Here is an 18,835-nt window from a genome sequence, read left to right as displayed (position 1 = left end):
AATAAAAAAAGGACTTTTACAGAGAAAATGTTGTCTTAGTAATTGTCCTCCTTATATTTCAGAAATTGAATGACCAGAAAGTTCAAGAGCGTAAGAAATATATAGAATATTATTTGGTCCTGGATAATGGTGAGGTAATTGCATGAAACTGATATATCTTTTAAAATGTTCCCTCCATATAAATTTAGTTATTATGTGAGAAATTAAATGTCTGCATCTATTTTTCAAAATCCTGAATAACCATATGGTTATAAATTATTTTGAACCTATGAAGTTTGACATTTATAATTCAGTTACTATGATTTTTCCTCTCCAGGAATTGGCAGCTGATATATACACATAAATTGAATTCCTGCCACTGTAATGCTCTTTCCTTGGTGTCTTATGAGCTAAATTTCACCTCCTACTAAATTCTTTGGTCATCTTGTTTCTTGTTAAGTACCTAAATTGTTTGTTTGTCAGAATCTATGCTCAACATGTGGTGGTAAACATAAAAGCCTAGGGAATGGAATCTTCTGAAAAATGCAAATCTTTGGCAATAGTCACTATTTAGCTTTGTTTATAAGAATACTTTTCCATATATTGGATTTTTAAATACAAGCTCCATTCATATAACCCTATAAAGGAAAATGTTGGACTATAGAAACATGAATACATTAAATAGATCAAGCCTTAAAGCTTTGGCCTCTCTTATTGGACTGAAATCATTTTTTAAAATGAATAAACTATTCCTTGCACAGATTCTGCACAGCTTAGAAATCATAGAATTTGAGTGAAAATGTATTTGGAATAATTCTTTAGAGTTTTATGCTGAGCCACTACATTATCAAATAAGTCATTATCTCCAATCAAAGTAATTTAATTTAGTGACAGAAGTAAGGATCCAATTTGTTTCTGACTTTTAAGTTTTTAGTAACCAATCCTTAACTGTAACTTCTGAAAAGAAATATAAGTATGGTTGTCTTTCTCTTAATCTTAAAATTATACCAATTTTTACTAATGCTCATATTCTGCTTTCACTTTTTTAGTATAAAAAATACAATGAAAACCCAGAGGAAATAAGAAACAGGGTGTTTGAGATGGCCAATTACGTCAACATGGTATGATACACTTTATTAAATATAAGCAATTGACTGGGAAACGCTATTGGGTTTTTCTCTGAATGCATATGAAGCTGTCTGGTACTAAAGGAAGACCACAATTTTGTTACTTAATTTAGTATTGTTATCCCATGACAGAGACTTTTCTCAACTACTTGCCACCACTCCTCCTAGACCCGTGTAGATATTCAAGATGCTGTTGTATTTTGTTCTCCTAAAATCCACTAAGAAAATGATAAAATGAAATAACAAATAGAAAACTGTTTCGGGGGGGCACACAAAAATATGCCAAATTCTGACACAATAACACCTTTTGTTTACATTATCTCATTAATCCTCAAAACAACCATAACTAAGCTATTACTAAAATCTAACATAGAGCTATGGAATTACATTCTGAGAAATGAAGTAACTTGCTTATAATCACAAAGGTAGAGAACAATAGAGGTAGGATTTTGACATATCATAGATCTCAAATCCCATTTCAGTTACACGCCTGTTGGTTAGATGTGATTGTAACAATTTCCAAATTTTTATGCTCCTTTTAATTAAAAGTTATTTGTTAGTTTCTTATAAGTTTCATACACAGTTGGTGTACTTATTTTGAAGCTAAGTCTCTTTATGTTGTCCTGCAAAACTTTTCAAGATGGAAGGAAAATGAGTGTGGATTCAGTGACCAAGGCCACATCATGTCCTCTCAACATAAAGATCAAGCATACCACTTTTAAGGGAACCCAGGAACTGGGGTTTGTATTTGTGTTCAGGGAGACAGACATAAACAAACAGACAATCAAATAAATAGTTGATAGGAATGGGACCATTGCTGTTGCATATCAGGTTAAACCAGTGCCTGTAGTGCTGTCATCCCATATGGACACCAGTTTAAGTTCCAGTTGCTCCACTTTTGATCTAGCTCCCTGCTAATAAGTAGTGGAGGATGGTTAAGAGCATAATTAGAGTGAGTCCAAGAGAGAATAAGAGATATGGAATTAAGCATAACAAAAAAGATGTATTTCTTCCAGGACACAGAAATGCAGTATATGTTAGAGAGGGGAGTAGGTGTCGCTCCCCCTCTTCGTGGAGGAACGACACTAAACCCTGCCTAGGCTTCATATCCGAGTCACGGCACCATTATGTCGCTCCCCCTCTTCATGGAGGAACGACACTAAGCCCTGCCTAGGCTTCATATCCGAGTCACGGCACCATTATGTCGCTCCCCCTCTTCGTGGAGGAACGACACTAAACCCTGCCTAGGCTTCATATCCGAGTCACGGCACCATTATGTCACTCCCCCTCTTCGTGGAGGAACGACACAGGACCCTGCGCTGCTCTTTTGTCTGCTCGGCCCTCCCCGGGTTTGCTGCTGGTTCTTCCCAGGTTGGCTACTATCCCTTCCACCTCCGTGGAAGGGCAGTTCCCCCTGGCCACATTCCCCACTTCCGCAGGGGAGCGGCACACTGCCGGCCGGCTCTTCTCGGGGGCTGCACAGGTGTTCCTTCAGCTAGATGTTCCCCTTAGATGTTCCCGGTGCATGCCGTCTCTCTCCTCCTTTATAGTCCTCCTCCGCCAATCCTAACTCGGCTGCCCACACGCCGAGTACGCTGCTCTCCTCCAATCAGGAGCAAGTCCTACAGTTTATTAGCTGAACTCGAGGCAGCTGTGCGGAAGCTGTTTACTTCTCTCCCATCGCCATATTGTGGGAGAGCAGATGCATAGAATAAGTCTTAATTCCAGTAACTCAGTCTAGTCCGGTTTGCTCCCCACAGTAGGATTGAGAGAAATTGTCCCCACTCCATGATGGATCCAGTTATAGTTCTTTTTTGGTTCTTAAAATTGTATATATTCTGTGTAATCATGTATATTGCATGATGTTTTGGTGTATTTAATATATTTAGGGGTGTGATTATTTTAATCAGTGTGGAATCCCCAAAATCAATTTTTGCTTATATAAATGATTTCATGGAAGGTTAAACGTTGATAAAATGCAGGGGGAAAAAAAACGTTGATAAAATGCAGCAACAAGTTGTTGGAACCATCTTGATTCAGGAGGATATAGGAGAATGAGTGCTCAGTGCATGAGTGGAGAAGCTGGCCTTAGGTTTTCTGGTCATTCATGTAATAAAGACAGGTAGGTGCAGGGTGTTTGCATAGATATAGGAAGGGAGTAGACAGGTGGGGAGATCCTGTGGAAGTTCTCTTTGGATTACTTCTGCACTCTCAGTGGTTGTGAAAGTGGAATGTTAAAGGAAATGCTGTTACTCCTAATAAAGATGAGGAAGTATGAAATAATGTGCAGAGACTGAGTGAATAACATTAGGAGATGCAGCATGCTTGCTGGAAAATGTTATGAAGCATGGAGATTAGTCATCATGCCTGCAAAGTGTGAGCAATTGGCATGGTGTGTGTTCAAAGGCATGATGGGGGAGAGTCAGTGCAGAGTTGGCTTTGTAAATGATTAGGGTTTATCAGGTAAGTAAAACAAAGAAAACTAGGAACAAGGAAGTGGAGGGAATTATTAAGGGAAGGACTTTAATCTAATTGACGTTTTAATTCTCTCTTCTTAAAAAAAAATATGTATTTATTTGAGAGGAAGAGCTGAGAGAAAGACAGAGACCTTCCATCTGCTGGTTTATTCCCCAAATGCCTATTACAGGACAAGAGCCTGTAATTCAATTCTGGTATCCCACATGAATGGGACTCATTACTGTCATTACTTGAATCACTACTGCCCCTGAGGGTCTGCATTAGCAGGAAGCTGAGTTGGCAACAAAGCCAGGTATTGAAACCAGATCTTCAGTCATCTTAACTGTAAGGTTAAAGCCAGCCCCCTACTTCTCCTTTTATAATTGCATTCCACAGTGCTTTTCAAATTAGTTTTAAAAACAACAACAGGGATCACCTTGTCACACAGCAGATTAGGCTGCCATCTGTGACAGACACCAGCATCTCATGTGTGCTCTGATTCAAGTCCTGGCAGTACCACTTCCAATCCAACTCCCTGCTAATGCTCCTGGGAAAGCAGCAGAAAATGGCCCAAGTCATGGACCCCTGTACCAAAGTGGGAGACCCAGAAGCAGCTCCTGGCTCCTGGCTTCTTCCTGGAACAGCTCTGGCCATTTTGACCATTTGAGGAGTAAATGAGCAGATGGAAGATCTCTCTGTCTGTCTCTCCCTCCCTCCCTCCTTCCCTCTCTCTCTTTGTAACTCTACTTTTCAAATAAATCATTTTTTTAAAGCAAAGATAAATTTTTTTCAGGTTTCTCAACAGAAAATTGGCCATGAGAATGGCTGTCAGTGTGTGCATTTTTAGAAATTATAGTAGCAATGTGAGCTCTTATCATTAGAGTAAGCTTTACCCTTTATTTCAATATGCACATTTTTCATATGTATTATACATCGTGTATATATGACTCGGTCATTTAGAGGACCATCGTCTTAGTATATTGAAGCAGCTGTAATGAAATACTCCAACCTCAGTGGTTCATAACAGCAATAATTCATTTCTCAGAGTTCTGGAGGCTGGGAAATCCAAGATTAATGTGCTGGTAGATGCAGCATCTAGTAAGGGTTCACCTTGCGGCTAATAGGTGGTGCCTTTGGCCTGTCTTCACATGGTAGAAGAAACAAGGCAGCTCACCGGGGCCCTTCGTAGGGGCACTAATCCCACTTATAAGGGCTTACCCTCATGACTTAATCACCTTTCAAATGCCCTATATCCTAATACTGTCACCTTAGAGGTTACAATTTCAACAAATGAATTTGGAGCTGGTGGCCACACATTCAGGCTATAACAACCACTTACCTTGTTCAAATTCATGGATGTAGGACATTTTCATGTAGTGTGTTACTTCTCTAATTCTCCGCACTTGATCTTAGCCAAAAGGCCGAGAAGCGATTTCTTCTCTAATTCTCAAACCAACATTGAACCACCTTGGTTAATTTTAAAATTCCAAGACTTTAAGGAATTTAAAAAAATGAGTGTATATATTTATTTTTTTCTTTCTTTTCTTTTTTTTTAACTTTTATTTAATGAATATAAATTTTTCCAAAGTACAGCTTATGGATTACAATAGCTTCCCCCCCATAACGTCCCTCCCACCTGCAACCCTCCCCTTTCCCACTCCCTCTCCCCTTCCATTCACATCAAGATTCATTTTCGATTCTCTTTATATACAGAAGATCAGTTTAGCATACATTAAGTAAAGATTTCAACAGTTTGCTGCCACACAGAAACATAAAGTGAAAAATACTGTTTGAGTACTAGTTATAGCATTAAATCTCAATGTACAGCACACTAAGGACAGAAATCCTACATGTGGAGTAAGTGCACAGTGACTCCTGTTGTTGACTTAACAAATTGACACTCTTGTTTATGGCCTCAGTAATCACCCTAGGCTCTTGTCATGAGCTGCCAAGGCTATGGAAGCCCCCTGAGTTCACCGACTCTGATCATTTTTAGACAAGGCCATGGTCAAAGTGGAAGTTCTTTCCTCCCTTCAGAGAAAGGTACCTCCTTCTTTGATGACCCATTCTTTCCACAGGGATCTCACTCACAGAGATCTTTCATTTAGGTTTTGTTTTTTTTTTTTTTTTTTTTTTTTTTTTTTTTTTTTTTTTTTTTTTTTTTTTTTTCCAGAGTGTCTTGGCTTTCCATGCCTGAAATACTCTCATGGGCTTTTCAGCCAGATCGGAATGCCTTTAGGGCTGATTCTGAGGCCAGAGTGCTGTTTAGGACATCTGCCATTCTATGGGTCTGCTGTGTATCTCACTTCCCATGTTGGATCATTCTCTCCTCTTTTTATTCTATCAGCTAGTATTTGCAGACACTATTCTTGTTTATGTGATCCCTTTGGTTCTTAGTCCTATCATTATGATCAATTATGAACAGAAATTGATCACTGGGACTAGTGAGATGGCATTGGTACATGCCACCTTGATGGGATTGAATTGGAATCCCCTGGTATGTTTCTAACTCTACCGTTTGAGGTGTATATATTTAAACCAAAGCTATAGGAATGATCTGCTAACATAAACTTGCAAAAAGCTTACAGTATTTCTTGAAGTCACATGCAGAAAAAGTTTGCTTTAATAAGGCTTTGGCTTAAAACAAAAACAAAATTTACAAACTCAAAATATCTAGGAGGCTCTGCCTTTCATTTTGCATGGGGATTTTAGTGTCTGAAAGAAGAGAATGTAATTTATTTTTCAGATACATTCAGAAAGAATACTTTTTTTACAGTGCTATGAAGGTTTGAAAATATAAGGCACATTGGAAATATTCAAATGTAACATTATCATTATGTGCTCTCTTTGTACAGCTCTATAAAAAGCTCAATACTCATGTGGCCTTAGTTGGTGTGGAAATCTGGAGTGATGAAGATAAGATAAATATATCTCCAAATGCAAGCTTCACTTTGGAAAATTTTTCTAAATGGAGAGGCAATGTTCTCCTACGGAGAAAACGTCATGATATTGCTCAGTTGATCACGTATGTGTGGGTTTTCCCTTTTGCATACCATGTGATATTTAGAATAGAAGCTTTTCATAGTCTTGATAAAAAAAAAAGTGGTGTCTTCGGCTATAAGACAAGAGGAAAAGGCCTTTAGCAGAATATACTTAAAAATCCCACACTTGGATCGTGTGTCACATGTGATCACACTTTTGATCTAAATATTTTCTTTATTAAAGAGAAGCTGATGATAGAGCAATGATTCATTTGCTTTTATTGTGCATATGGAAAGTAAAGTTTAAATAATAGAAAGAGAGGTTTGGATTCAGTATTTTAAAAAGAAAGATTGACTTTATGATCTAGTAAGGAGAAACTTCCAGGTTGGAAGGAAATATAACTATTTTAATCTCACAACTACACTACCCTACTGAAATGGTCATTTAAAAACAGCAATGAAAGTAAATCCTGTGGCCAAATCACACAATAATACTTGAATTTTTACAAAATTCATTTCACAAATGCTGCTGGGTAGCTGAATAATCTTCAGTTGGAATCAGATAGATGTAAGTGGCAAGGTTTGACTTGGAGTTACTTGAGTCCATCCTTAAGGAAACAGTGACTGTCATGAGAAATCAGTGGAATACATGCTGTCAAAATTAATGAGCATTTCTGTGCTGAACATCTACTAATGTAGAACAAATAAACCAAAGGGGCTGGCATTTTGGCCCAATGGGTTAAGCTGCTGCCTGTGAGTGGGTATTCCATATGGGAGCATTGGTGCAAGTCCTCGGTGCTCTGCTTCAGATCCAGCTTCCTATGACAAAAAAAAAAAAAAATGCTTTCTTTATCTTAAGAAAGGTTACATTCTGGTTTTTTTTAAGATCATTGTATTTATTGAAAGGCATATTTATAGTTGTTATGGGGGGGTAGGTAGATAGAGATCTTCTATTGCTAGTTCACTCCCCAAATGGCTCTAATGGCCATGGGTGAGCCAGGCTGAAGCCAGGAGCCAGGAGCTTTATAAGGAACTGGATTAACAAGGAGCAGGGAGCTAGCTCAGAAATAGAGCAGCCAAGACTCGAACCAGAGCTTCTTTGGGCTGGTGCGTTGCAGGCGGCAGTTTAAGCTGTTATGCTACAATGCCTGCCTAGAAAAAGGCTGCATTCTCCAAATAAATATGATCACTATGAATGACAGAAATGAAATACTAAGCATGAATACATCCTGATGCTTGGATTTCAAATGATAGGCAAGTAATTCCAAGGAAAAAAATGCCTTCCACAAATTCAAAACTGAATAACATTTTAAGTGTGATGGTTCACAATATGAATTTTTCTGTTAACTATTTAGAATTCTAGATGAATTATTTATTTAAATGTAACAGAATCATAATTTATTGTATCAATTCACTTTTCCTACAGAGCAAAAGAACTTTCTGGAACAACTGTGGGCCTTGCTTTCATGTCTACCATGTGCTCTCCTTATCATTCTGTTGGGATTGTTCAGGTCTGTCTGAAGATGAGCAGTTGGTTCTATAATTCACATTTTTTTATTTTCCTGAATCAATTAAGATCATTTAAGAATACCATTATAATTTTGTTCTTTCATTTGTTGACATGGTATTTTGAATGTTGAACTGATTTTGCATTGCAAGATAAACTCAGTATAGTCATAATGTGTTAACTTTTCAAAATATTGTTTGGTTTAACATGCTAACATATATTAAGGATCTTTGCATCTATGTTCATGTAGAGTATCAGTCTGTAGTTTCTATTTCTAGATTTTGTGTTAATTATTTTCTGTGTTTCATTGTTATAGTAAAATTGGCCACATTAAAAGAGTTATGCTCCCAACTGTGATTTTACAGAACTTTTGAGTAGAGTTACTATTAATCCTTCCTAAAATGTTTGATATAATATATGAGTAGAACTATGTGGGCCTAGAGTTCTCTTGGTTGAAAGGTTTTTATATAAATTTTCTTTCTTCAACAGCTTTAGTACTTTTCAGATTACCCAACACTACTTGAATGAGCCTTAGTTGTTCATATATTTAAGAAAAACCATATGCTATTGTGTTGGCACTAATTTGTCAATAGCATTTTTTATTATCCTTTCAGTATCTATAGAATTTGTATTTGTGGTGATACTTCCTCTTTTATTCATATTATAATGTGTGTGTGGGTGTGGTGGTGTTATTGTCAGACTGGCTAGGGATTTATCAATTTCATTGGTTTTCTTAAAGAAACACATTTTGGTTCATCAATGTTCTCTATACTTTCCCTGTTCTCAATTTCATTGATTTCTGCTTTTCTTTTCTTCCTTTTGCTCTACATTTCATTTTTTTCTTTTTCAACACTTTAAATTTTCCATGACTTTAGTTCATCTAAGATGTTTGGATTTCGTGTGTTTTTAATTTTCTCTAGTATGAAAATGATCTCTAATTTCATTTTTCATCTCTTTTGACCATGCATTATTTTTAAGTGTGCTGTATTAATTCCCTTTAGTGATTATGTTATTTAATTCTGTTATAACATGGAACATACTTTGCAGAATTCAATATTCTAAATGTTTTTGAGTTTTATTCTTAGTCAGTGTGCCATATAAACTTGAAAAGTATATCTTCTGTGGTTGAATACAATATGCTAAAATTGTTAATTATGTGACCTTAACTTATAGTGCTGTATAGCTCTTTTAAGTCCTAATGAAGAGAGAGAGAACAGTAAACTTCCAAAGAAAAATTATAGATTTGTCTATCTTCTTTTAATTTTATGTCTTTGTTTTATGCTACTAAATAAACTGTTAGTATAAATGTAAGTGTAATAGTTATGTTTTCTTGGTGAACTGATCCTTTTATCATCATGCCATGATTCTGGCTGAAGTATATATCTCTGAAACATTCCTTGTTCTGAAGTTATTGCAACATTTTATGGTAATTTTTACATGATACTTTCTTTCCTTTATTTTTAACTTATGTACATCTTCACATTTAGAGAAGTTTTCTAGCAGACAGTATATACTTAGATTTTACCTTTTAAAATCTAATCAGATAATATCTGTCTTTTATTGAATATATTTAGATCAGCTATATTAATGTAATTATTGATATTGTTGGGACCAAATTATTTAATTTTTCTACCTGTTTTCTATTCCTTCCAGTGTTTGATTTCTTATGTTTTGTTCACAACCTTCTTTAAGATTGGGTATTTTAAAAATAATTTTATTTATACCTATTTTTTGGCTTTATCAATTACTTGATTATTACATCAGTGGTTTCTTCAGGATTTAACATACCTCTCTAGTAATCAATTCACTTTGAAATAATACCAAGTGTAATATAAGGATCTTATAAATCACTAGCTCTAATTTCCGCTCATACATTGCACTATTGCTATAATATATTTAATAATACATATGCTATGTATTCACAATATATTGTTACAAGTTTTGCTTTAAAAAATTATCTTTTATTGTAATTCAAAATAAAGAAATTGTTCTATATTTACATTTGCTTTATTGCATTATTGCATTTCAAACAATAAACTCTTCATTTCTTTGTAAAGAATCAATTTTTTTACCTGGTATTGAAGTTTTCCTTTCAGAAGGATGTTTTTTAATATTTATTATAATACAGTGAGTTACTTCAGTTTTATCTGAATAAGACTATCTTTCTTTCAATTCAAATATATTTTCACAGGCTCTTTGGGTAGCCTGTAACCCCAACATACTGGTTGATTCAAGAGAAGTTATAATTTCTAATCTGCTTTGTCCTTATTAGTGTCAGAATAGTGCTATTTCCAACTTTCTACATCTTAGACAGAAATGGAACAATATTTTATAATGACCATTTTATGAATCTGGGTTTGTGATAGACTTCATGGAATAAACAAAAATAAATATATATATACATACACAAATATATATTTATAATACATATACATATATGTATATGTATTATAAATATATATTTAAAATATCCTATTGGGGTGAGAGGAATGTGCCAGTAATATCCGAAGATCTGGAATATACATATACATATACATCTATATATGGGTTATTACACTGCAGCTGTTGTTTTGTAAAAGTCCAACTTAATGTAAATTTGTTTTATTTTATATATTGTGAAGGCATTACATATATATATATATTTGCAATTATCCTAATATATACTATTTATATTATGGTTATTATTTTTTAAAGATTTTATTTATTTATTTGAGAGGTAGAGTTACATACTGTGAGAGGGAGAGACAGAAAGATCTTCCATCTGCTGGTTCACTCCCCAAATGGCCACAATGGCTGGAGCTGTATTGATCCGAAGATAGGAGCCAGGAGCTTCTCCTGGGTCTTTGATACAGGTACAGGGGCCCAAGGACTTGGACAATCTTCTACTGCTTTCCCAGGCCACAGCAGAGAGCTGGATTGGAAAAGGAGCAGCCGGGACTAGAACCAGCACCTATATGGGATGCCGGCGCCGCAGGCGGAGAATTAACCTACTACGCCACAGTGCTGGCCCCATGAATTGGTTATTGACTTCCTAAATTACACAGCTTTTCTTTGCTCACTACTCTTGTTTTGTTCTTCATCAATGTTTTTTAAAAAAATTACATATGTATTTATTTAGTTGAAAAGCATAGTGACACACACACCCACACACACAATTACAAAGAGAGACAGAGAGATAGGCAAGCATACAGAGGGATCTTACATCCCCTGGTTCACTGCCAAATGGCTGCAATGCCCAGGACAGGGCCAGATGAGGGCCAAATCAAAGCAAAGTGCCAGGAAATCCATCCAGGTGTTCTATATGGGTAGCAGGGATCTAAGTACTTACACCATAATCCACTGCTTTCCCAGGCACCTTAGCAGGAAACTGGATTGGAAGCCAGGTAGCCAGGAATCAAATGGCACTCTGATATGAGATGTGGGCATCACTAGTGGAGAATAACTCACTGTGCCACAAAGCCAGTGCCTCCTCACTGATCTTGACGTTTGGCTCCTTGAGATGAAATATCAAAGGGAATCCAGTTTCTTTGGCTGGATGTTACTGGCACATTCCTTTCAACCCAATAGGAAATTAAAAAACATTGGTGATTCTCCTTTATTGTTTTATTGCTTCTGGATCACTTGGAATCTCTTGTTCAAGCTCAAATAAGAAATAATCTAGTGATGAAGTCAGATATTGGTTGAACTTCATGCAATGGGATAAATATGGAAATTACTGATGTCTACTCTCGGCAGTAACAGAATGAAGAATGATGCCAGCAGAACTACAGTGCTTAGTCAACAATTTTAGATTACTATTAGCCTAACACATCAAAGACTTCTAAAATTTAGTTGGGAGTATTGAAATGCAAGCTAAGGGAAGAGGAAATGGATCATTGTTTGTTTTTTTTTTTTTTTTTTTTTTTTTTTTTTTTTTTTTTTTTTTTTTTTTTTTTGACAGGCAGAGTGGACAGTGAGAGAGAGAGACAGAGAGAGAAAGGTCTTCCTTTTGCCGTTGGTTCACCCTCCAATGGCCGCCGCTGCAGCCGGCGCACCGCGCTGATCCGATGGCAGGAGCCAGGATCCAGGTGCTTTTCCTGGTCTCCCATGGGGTGCAGGGCCCAAGCACCTGGGCCATCCTCCACTGCACTCCCGGGCCATAGCAGAGAGCTGGCCTGGAAGAGGGGCAACCGGGACAGAATCCGGCGCCCCGACCGGGACTAGAACCCGGTGTGCCGGCGCCGCAAGGTGGAGGATTAGCCTATTGAGCCACGGCGCCGGCTTGGATCATTGTTTTAAAAAAGTTTTTTTTTAATTACTATCATGATTGAAAAAAATCTGCTGTTTTATAGCAAGAAACTGGAATAGTTTACCTCATTTTTTGTTTTTTAATTTTTAATTTTTTAAACTTTTATTTAATAAGTATAAATTTTGAAAGAACAACTTTTGGATTATAGCAGCTTTTCCCCCCATAACCTCCTTCCCACCCTAAACCATCCCATTTCCCACTCCCTCTCCCATCCCAATCTTCATCAAGATTCATTTTTAATTCTCTTTATATACAAATAGTTTCCTTCATTATAGGAACCCACTCACCAGAGGAAAGGGCCACTGATATATGCAATAAAGGCATTCAGTACATAACAGGTGTGTGTGTGTATGTGTGTGTGTGTGTTAGAGAGAGAGAGAGACAGACATTTGAGAAGAGCTAAAATCAGCCTATTATACTTGACAATAGAAACAATAATTATGAAAAACATACACAATGAATTATTCCTTGTGAAAATCAGAGCATCTGTTTTCTTGTTCTTACCCTCAGGACCACAGTGACAATCTTCTTAGAGTTGCTGGAACAATGGCCCATGAAATGGGTCACAACTTTGGAATGTATCATGATTCCTATGTTTGCAAGTGCCCTTCTACAATATGTGTGATGGACAAATCACTGAGGTGAGGCTCTCTGGGAACATGCTGTGTGCTCCTGGTTTTGATGCGCTCTGGACTTATTATTCTTTGGGTCATCTTCAGCTACATGTTTCTGTTCCTGAATTGTTGAATAAATATGTATCTGTGCCAGGCCACATTGCCCTTCATTTATGTGCAATATTTTTCATTAACTAGGGAAAGTTTAAATATATTATTTCTTTTCTATTGGAGAACCTCATCATTTTATCTTCATCATATCTACATGAGACCTGATTTCATAAAAATCACTAATATTTATCAAGTTTTCAATGAACTCAGATTGGGTGATGCTAGGAAAAGGAATCTTGGAGAAAAATCTAAATAAAGAAGAAACTTCTTACAGAATGATGAAGATAGTCTATGAAAAGGGATTGCATACCCTGTCTTAGGCACAATTTCCAGGCAATCTTATATTTAAAATCTCAGTCTCTTTTATATATTCATTTCCTCTTTTCTATTCTCTTTTTCCATGCCTTTCAAGCTATTTTCCTATGCTGTATGTTATTTCTCCCAGATATTATAACATTTTATCCCTCATCTTTCTTTGTGTGATGAAGAAATTCTGTTAGTAGGAATTCCTCCAAATGAAAGTGAACTCACTAACATATAAATAAATATAATGCTACCTTTATGTCTTTACAACCACCAAATGATCCAAGGCTGAATAAGATTATCTAGATAAGTTTTATTAAAAATAGGCTTTATACTATACTTGGAGATGTGGCCATATTTCCTTATTAATCCAGGGGTGTTTGTGTCAACCCACATGGATTAATTTATATAGAAAATGAACTCATGACTTAGTCATTGTGAGTGGATTGGAATCATTCTTTGGGGACTGGTTATGCGTATAATCCTACCCAGGGTCAGACATTGCTGCCGCATACAGAACATGACCTAAGCCATTTCTCTACTCTTATCTTCACAGCTTCTATATCCCTACAGACTTCAGTTCCTGTAGCCGTGTCAGCTATGACAAGTTCTTTGAGGAAAAGTTATCAGACTGCATCTTTAATGTTCCATCCCCTAAAGATATTATATCCATACCAATCTGTGGCAACCAATTGGTAGAATTAGGAGAAGACTGTGACTGTGGGACCCCTGAGGTACTATCAAGTATTTCCTAAAATGATCTAGTTTTTCAATTGCTAGAAAGGTCAGTTATAAAATAATGTGCGGTCCATTATATAATTGGATGTTTCCTGTAAGTTTGGACATATGTCTTTGTAGGTATTTGTCAATTTTTATGAGAAGGAACACTTCACTGTTGAATGGACTTTGCTTATTTCCCTCTAAGGATACTATCTCATTCCCCTCTCCTTTTAAAGTACCACGTACCAACTTGAAATCTCAAATATCTTATGTGACGATGACTTCTTGAGCATTACTTTAAGCACTGCTGTGGTAATGTTCAGAGTGTATCTTCCTTAACCAAGGTCTCAGTGAAGGAATCAAGCCCTGGGTTCAGGTTTCTGTTTCTGGAGTCCCAGCACCAGCGAGCACAGGGACCTGGTAGCTCCCTGCAGCTCAGGATTCAGGAAGACTTAGTGGTAGAAGAGACTGAGCTGATCCCATCCTAGTTACAGCACAAGTGCGATTCTGCACAGACATTTGTCATCATCTTGTTGACAATTAATATGACTAGTACATCAAGCCCTCAGGGATTGTTCTTCAGTAATCTTGAAATACATTTACAAACCTATTCATCCTATGAGAAAGACAAAGCGTTCCCATATGGTGTATTTATTTGAACTAAGGGCAAGAGTTTTAACCTTAAAGTGTTACAATTGTAACAGTATTACACTTCTGTAGGAAGCTAGACAGCTCCAGGGAAAATTTCTGAAGCCGGAGTTCCTCCAGTGCATAGTGTAAGCAGGTTGCTGATTTCTCAGAGAAAGCCTGGAGACCTCGTGTATGTACATTGTTTGACGCATAGTTAAATTACACATTAAATCTGGTTACAAACTAGGTCTTTAGCTTTTGGGTATCCATTCTAGATACTGAGTTGACTACTAGTTAGGCATGTAACTGATGAATTGAACTAATTATGTTCTATAAGTAGTAATATGACTTCCATTTTTAAGCTGAACTTTTTCATTTTGTTTTCCCTCATATTTTACCAAAAAATATTTATTTTAGTATTACTACAGGAGACTGAGGGATCTTGAAAATATATTTAAGACTTTTTTAAAAAAAAGATGTAAGTAGAATTCAGAAAAACAAAAAATCAACTCAGTTTGGTAAGCTTTGTTTTTATATTTTTTCTCATAAAATTATTTTCAAACTCTACCTAAGTACATCTGTTTGATGAATAAATTACATGATAAATTGGGCTGAAATAGCACCAAAGAGTAATCCAGAATTTACATTTGTTTCTGATTTCTTAGGAATGTACCAACATTTGCTGTGAAGCTAAAACATGTAAAATCAAAGCAGGTTTTCAATGTGCGTTAGGAGAATGCTGTGAAAAATGCCAAGTAAGATTACCATCTTATTCTATTTTAATAATGATGATTTTGTTTTTGCTATTGTAACATCTTAGTGATTATGTGAAATGAAATGGACAAAGCAATATTTCTCTTCTTGCAAATTAATACCACATGCCGTTTATGGAGCACTTAGTGCTTTATGCACAATGACCTATTTCATCTGGCAGTGACACCCTTCACATTGGGTGTTATTATTTCATTTTACTTTTGAGGGAATAGAAACTCAAAGCAGAAAATGTGCAAAATAATAGGACCACTATTTTTGGTAATCTGAATGAACCTAGAAGACATGGGACTAAGAGAAATAAGTCAGGCGCACAAGGACAAATACCATATGATCTCACTTATATGTGGAATCAAAAATGCCTAACATAGAAACAAAGAGTGGTTTCCAAGAGCAGGAAGGTGTAGACACCTTGCTCAAAGGGTACAAAAAAAAAAAAAAAAAATAGGGCTAGAGCCCTAGTGTACTCTAATTGTATCCATAGTGAGTGCAGATAATAATACTGTATTGAACACTGGATATTTGCTAAAATAGCAGACTTCAGGTGTTTTCACTAGGAAGAAAAGGTAATTATATGAGGAATTGAATGTTTATTTACTTGAATATAATAATTATTTCGCTATGTATGTGTATATCAAAGTATCATGTATTATACCTTAAATATATACATTAAAATGTTTAAAATAAATCACATGACCAATATGTAGGGGAAACCTGGAATAGGACTATCTCCACAGCCAATGCTAATTATTCTACCTGCTTCTTTTGGTGCTACATGGCCTTCATGGCCAAAACCTAGTAACATTGATCACATCTGCCTTTAGTGAAGTATTTGGCAGAAGAGTATTATCTATTTTGAATAGTGTGGGAATGCTCCTATCTTCAACCTTCCTACTCATTTCAGAGTGAAATTCTTAGAAATAAGACATGTCATTTGCTCTATGGAAGTTTCTTAAATTTTCCTTTAAGGTGGAGCTTAATATTTTGAGAGCGAAAATTTTGAAAGTCTCTGACTTCAAAAAATTACTGTATAGGGCAATGATACACACATGAAAACAGATGAAAATACGATGCATATTAAGATGGCCATATCAATAGTATAATAACATGTGATATCTCCCATGAGTATTCTGACTTAATTTTCACAGTGCCCTTGTAAGGGGGGTGTTAGATGAGGATTGGATTTTCAGAGATTATATCTATTTTACTTAAGTTAAACCTCTAGCCACAGGCAAAATGAAGATTCAAACCTATATTATCTAAATGCAAAATCAGCAGAATTGCCCACCACAGGTCAAAAACAGGAAGAGTGATTTTCACCAAACAGCTCAGAGAAGCTCATGGGAAGGAAGACTTTCCATTGCCCTATAAAAAATAAATCAAGTTTGGATTCAGATTTAGACAGATAGGGAAGGAATTTCCAGGAGGAGACAGACTGAGCAAACATGTAACCGAATGTACAAACATGGTATGTGCAACAGCTGGAGAGAAAGCTAGTCTGGTTGGAGCAATTGAGTTTCAATTAGCAGAGTGTCATAAACTCCAGCTGGAACTTGGATTATCTCCTGTAACTAGTATGAGGACATTCACAGTACATGCAGTGACAACACACCTGCTTAACAGCAGCTAGGAAAATACGTGTGTCCTCAGATTGACACAAGTGACAGAATGTGTTTTGCTAAGCTTTCTCTGAGAAAACAAGAGCCGTCTGCGGTAATAAATTGCAATGAAGTTGATGTATCAAATGAATATTTGGCTATTTCTCCCTCATGATAAATCATGTCAGGGAGAAGTGAGTTGAAGGAAATATCTGAACCTTCAATAAAATAATTAAGGATTAGGAAACTTGATGCCTGGGAAAGTCTCAAAGTATGGTTGATCTGGTGCTCATAACTTATCTCCTTTAACACAGAAGGTTCACTTCACCAGTAAATCTCTGAAATTTCAGACTTAAATGTTCTTGAAAATCCCAACAAAGATGCATTCAACAAAAGTAGAAAAAACTTCTTTCTCTGCATATGAGATATTGCTTGATTTTTTTGTGTACTTTTTTGGTTTAGTTTATGTTTCCACAATGTTTATCCTACAAACTCAGAAATCATAACAGTTTAAAGACTTAGGGCAGTAGTAAGAGGCAATATGACAGAAGATAGTCTTAATTAATGGAATGAAAAGTTAAACTGGAATAAAGTAATGTGCCTAACTCCCATGGCCAAAAAGGCCAAAAGGAAAATGCTATTTGTGTTAATTTGAGGTGGTAGAGTAAACTTGGTAGAAAAATAACCCTCTTTCTTTTTGTTTTCTTATAGCTTAAAAAGGCTGGGATGGTTTGCAGACCTGCAAAAGATGAGTGTGACCTGCCTGAAATGTGTGATGGTAAATCCAATAATTGCCCTGACAATAGATTCCGAGTCAATGGCTTCCCTTGCCAGAATGGGAAGGGCTACTGTCTGATGGGAACTTGCCCCACACTGCAGAAGCAGTGCACGGAACTCTGGGGACCAGGTAAGAAGACAAATCCCTCTAACTATTATTCTGGGTGATAATGTGTAATAATGGCTAAAAGACTACCCTTTCTCATTCTTGGAAACGATGCCACTGTTCAAAAGTATAGATAAATTCACATTAATACTGAAGGTTAGGGGCTGGCATTGTGGTGCAGCAGATACAGCTGCTGCTTGCAATGCTGGCATCCTGTACGAGCACTGGTTCATGCCCGGGATGCTCTGCTTCTGATTCAGCTCCCAGCTAATGCACCTGGAAAAGCAGCAGAAGATGGCCAAAGTACTTGGGTCACTGCCACTCACATGGGAGACCTGGATGGGGTTCCAGGCACTTAGCTTCAGCCTGACCCAGCCCCAGCTGTTGCAGATATCTGGGGAGTGAACCAGCGGATGGAAGATCTCTCTCTCTCTCTGTATGTCCCCCTCTCTGTAAATCAGTCTTTCAAAGAAAAAGTGCATCTTTTTTAAAGTTTTAGAGTTCTTAAATTTAGCAAGTAAAAATAAAGATGATCCAGTTAAATTTTAACTGGAGAAGGGTGGGTGTTTGGCCCAATAGTTAAGCTGCTAGATTCCTGCGTCCTGTATTGGACTGACTGGGTTCAAGTCCCTGCTCTGCTCCTGACTCCAGCTTCCTACTAATGTACACTCTGGGAGACAGCATATGATGACTCAGATAGTTGAGTCCCTGCCACCCATGTGGGGGATTTGTATTGAATTTCCTGCTCCTAGCTTCATCCTGGAACAGCCCCAGCTTTTGTGTGCATTTGCAGAGTGAACCAGTGGACAAGAGCTCTATCTAACAATCTCTTTCCCTCTCTCTCTCCCTCTCTCTCTCTCTCTCTC

General features: G+C 36.8%; 1 protein-coding gene and 1 long non-coding RNA gene across 5 annotated transcripts in view; one reads left to right on the top strand and one right to left on the bottom strand.

The window, feature by feature from the left end:
• Positions 1–18,835, top strand: part of ADAM28 (ADAM metallopeptidase domain 28) — a 62,930-nt gene that overhangs the window by 24,210 nt on the left and 19,885 nt on the right. For 3 of the 4 annotated variants that reach the window (XM_017338045.4, XM_051832121.3, XM_051832129.3), the window contains 8 exons: positions 63–134; positions 1,029–1,100; positions 6,419–6,588; positions 7,971–8,055; positions 12,850–12,980; positions 13,924–14,101; positions 15,383–15,472; positions 17,798–17,993. In XM_017338045.4, coding sequence (XP_017193534.3) covers positions 63–134; positions 1,029–1,100; positions 6,419–6,588; positions 7,971–8,055; positions 12,850–12,980; positions 13,924–14,101; positions 15,383–15,472; positions 17,798–17,993 — 994 coding nt within the window. Of the gene's footprint in view, positions 1–62; positions 135–1,028; positions 1,101–6,418; positions 6,589–7,970; positions 8,056–12,849; positions 12,981–13,923; positions 14,102–15,382; positions 15,473–17,797; positions 17,994–18,229; positions 18,832–18,835 lie in introns of those variants that run through there. The other variant, XM_051832127.3, reaches the window with a different exon arrangement.
• The window catches only part of LOC108175710 (uncharacterized), a 43,593-nt gene continuing 31,355 nt past the window's right edge, over positions 6,598–18,835 (bottom strand). Inside the window, exon 3 of the long non-coding RNA XR_016228900.1 lies at positions 6,598–7,363. This is a non-coding gene — a long non-coding RNA (uncharacterized LOC108175710). The remainder of the gene's footprint in view (positions 7,364–18,835) is intronic.

This window comes from Oryctolagus cuniculus, chromosome 2 (assembly GCF_051225735.1).
Source record: "Oryctolagus cuniculus isolate XC-2025 breed Fujian yellow rabbit chromosome 2, ASM5122573v1, whole genome shotgun sequence".
Lineage (NCBI taxonomy): Eukaryota > Metazoa > Chordata > Mammalia > Lagomorpha > Leporidae > Oryctolagus > Oryctolagus cuniculus.
This window is presented reverse-complemented; position numbering and strand designations above follow the sequence as displayed.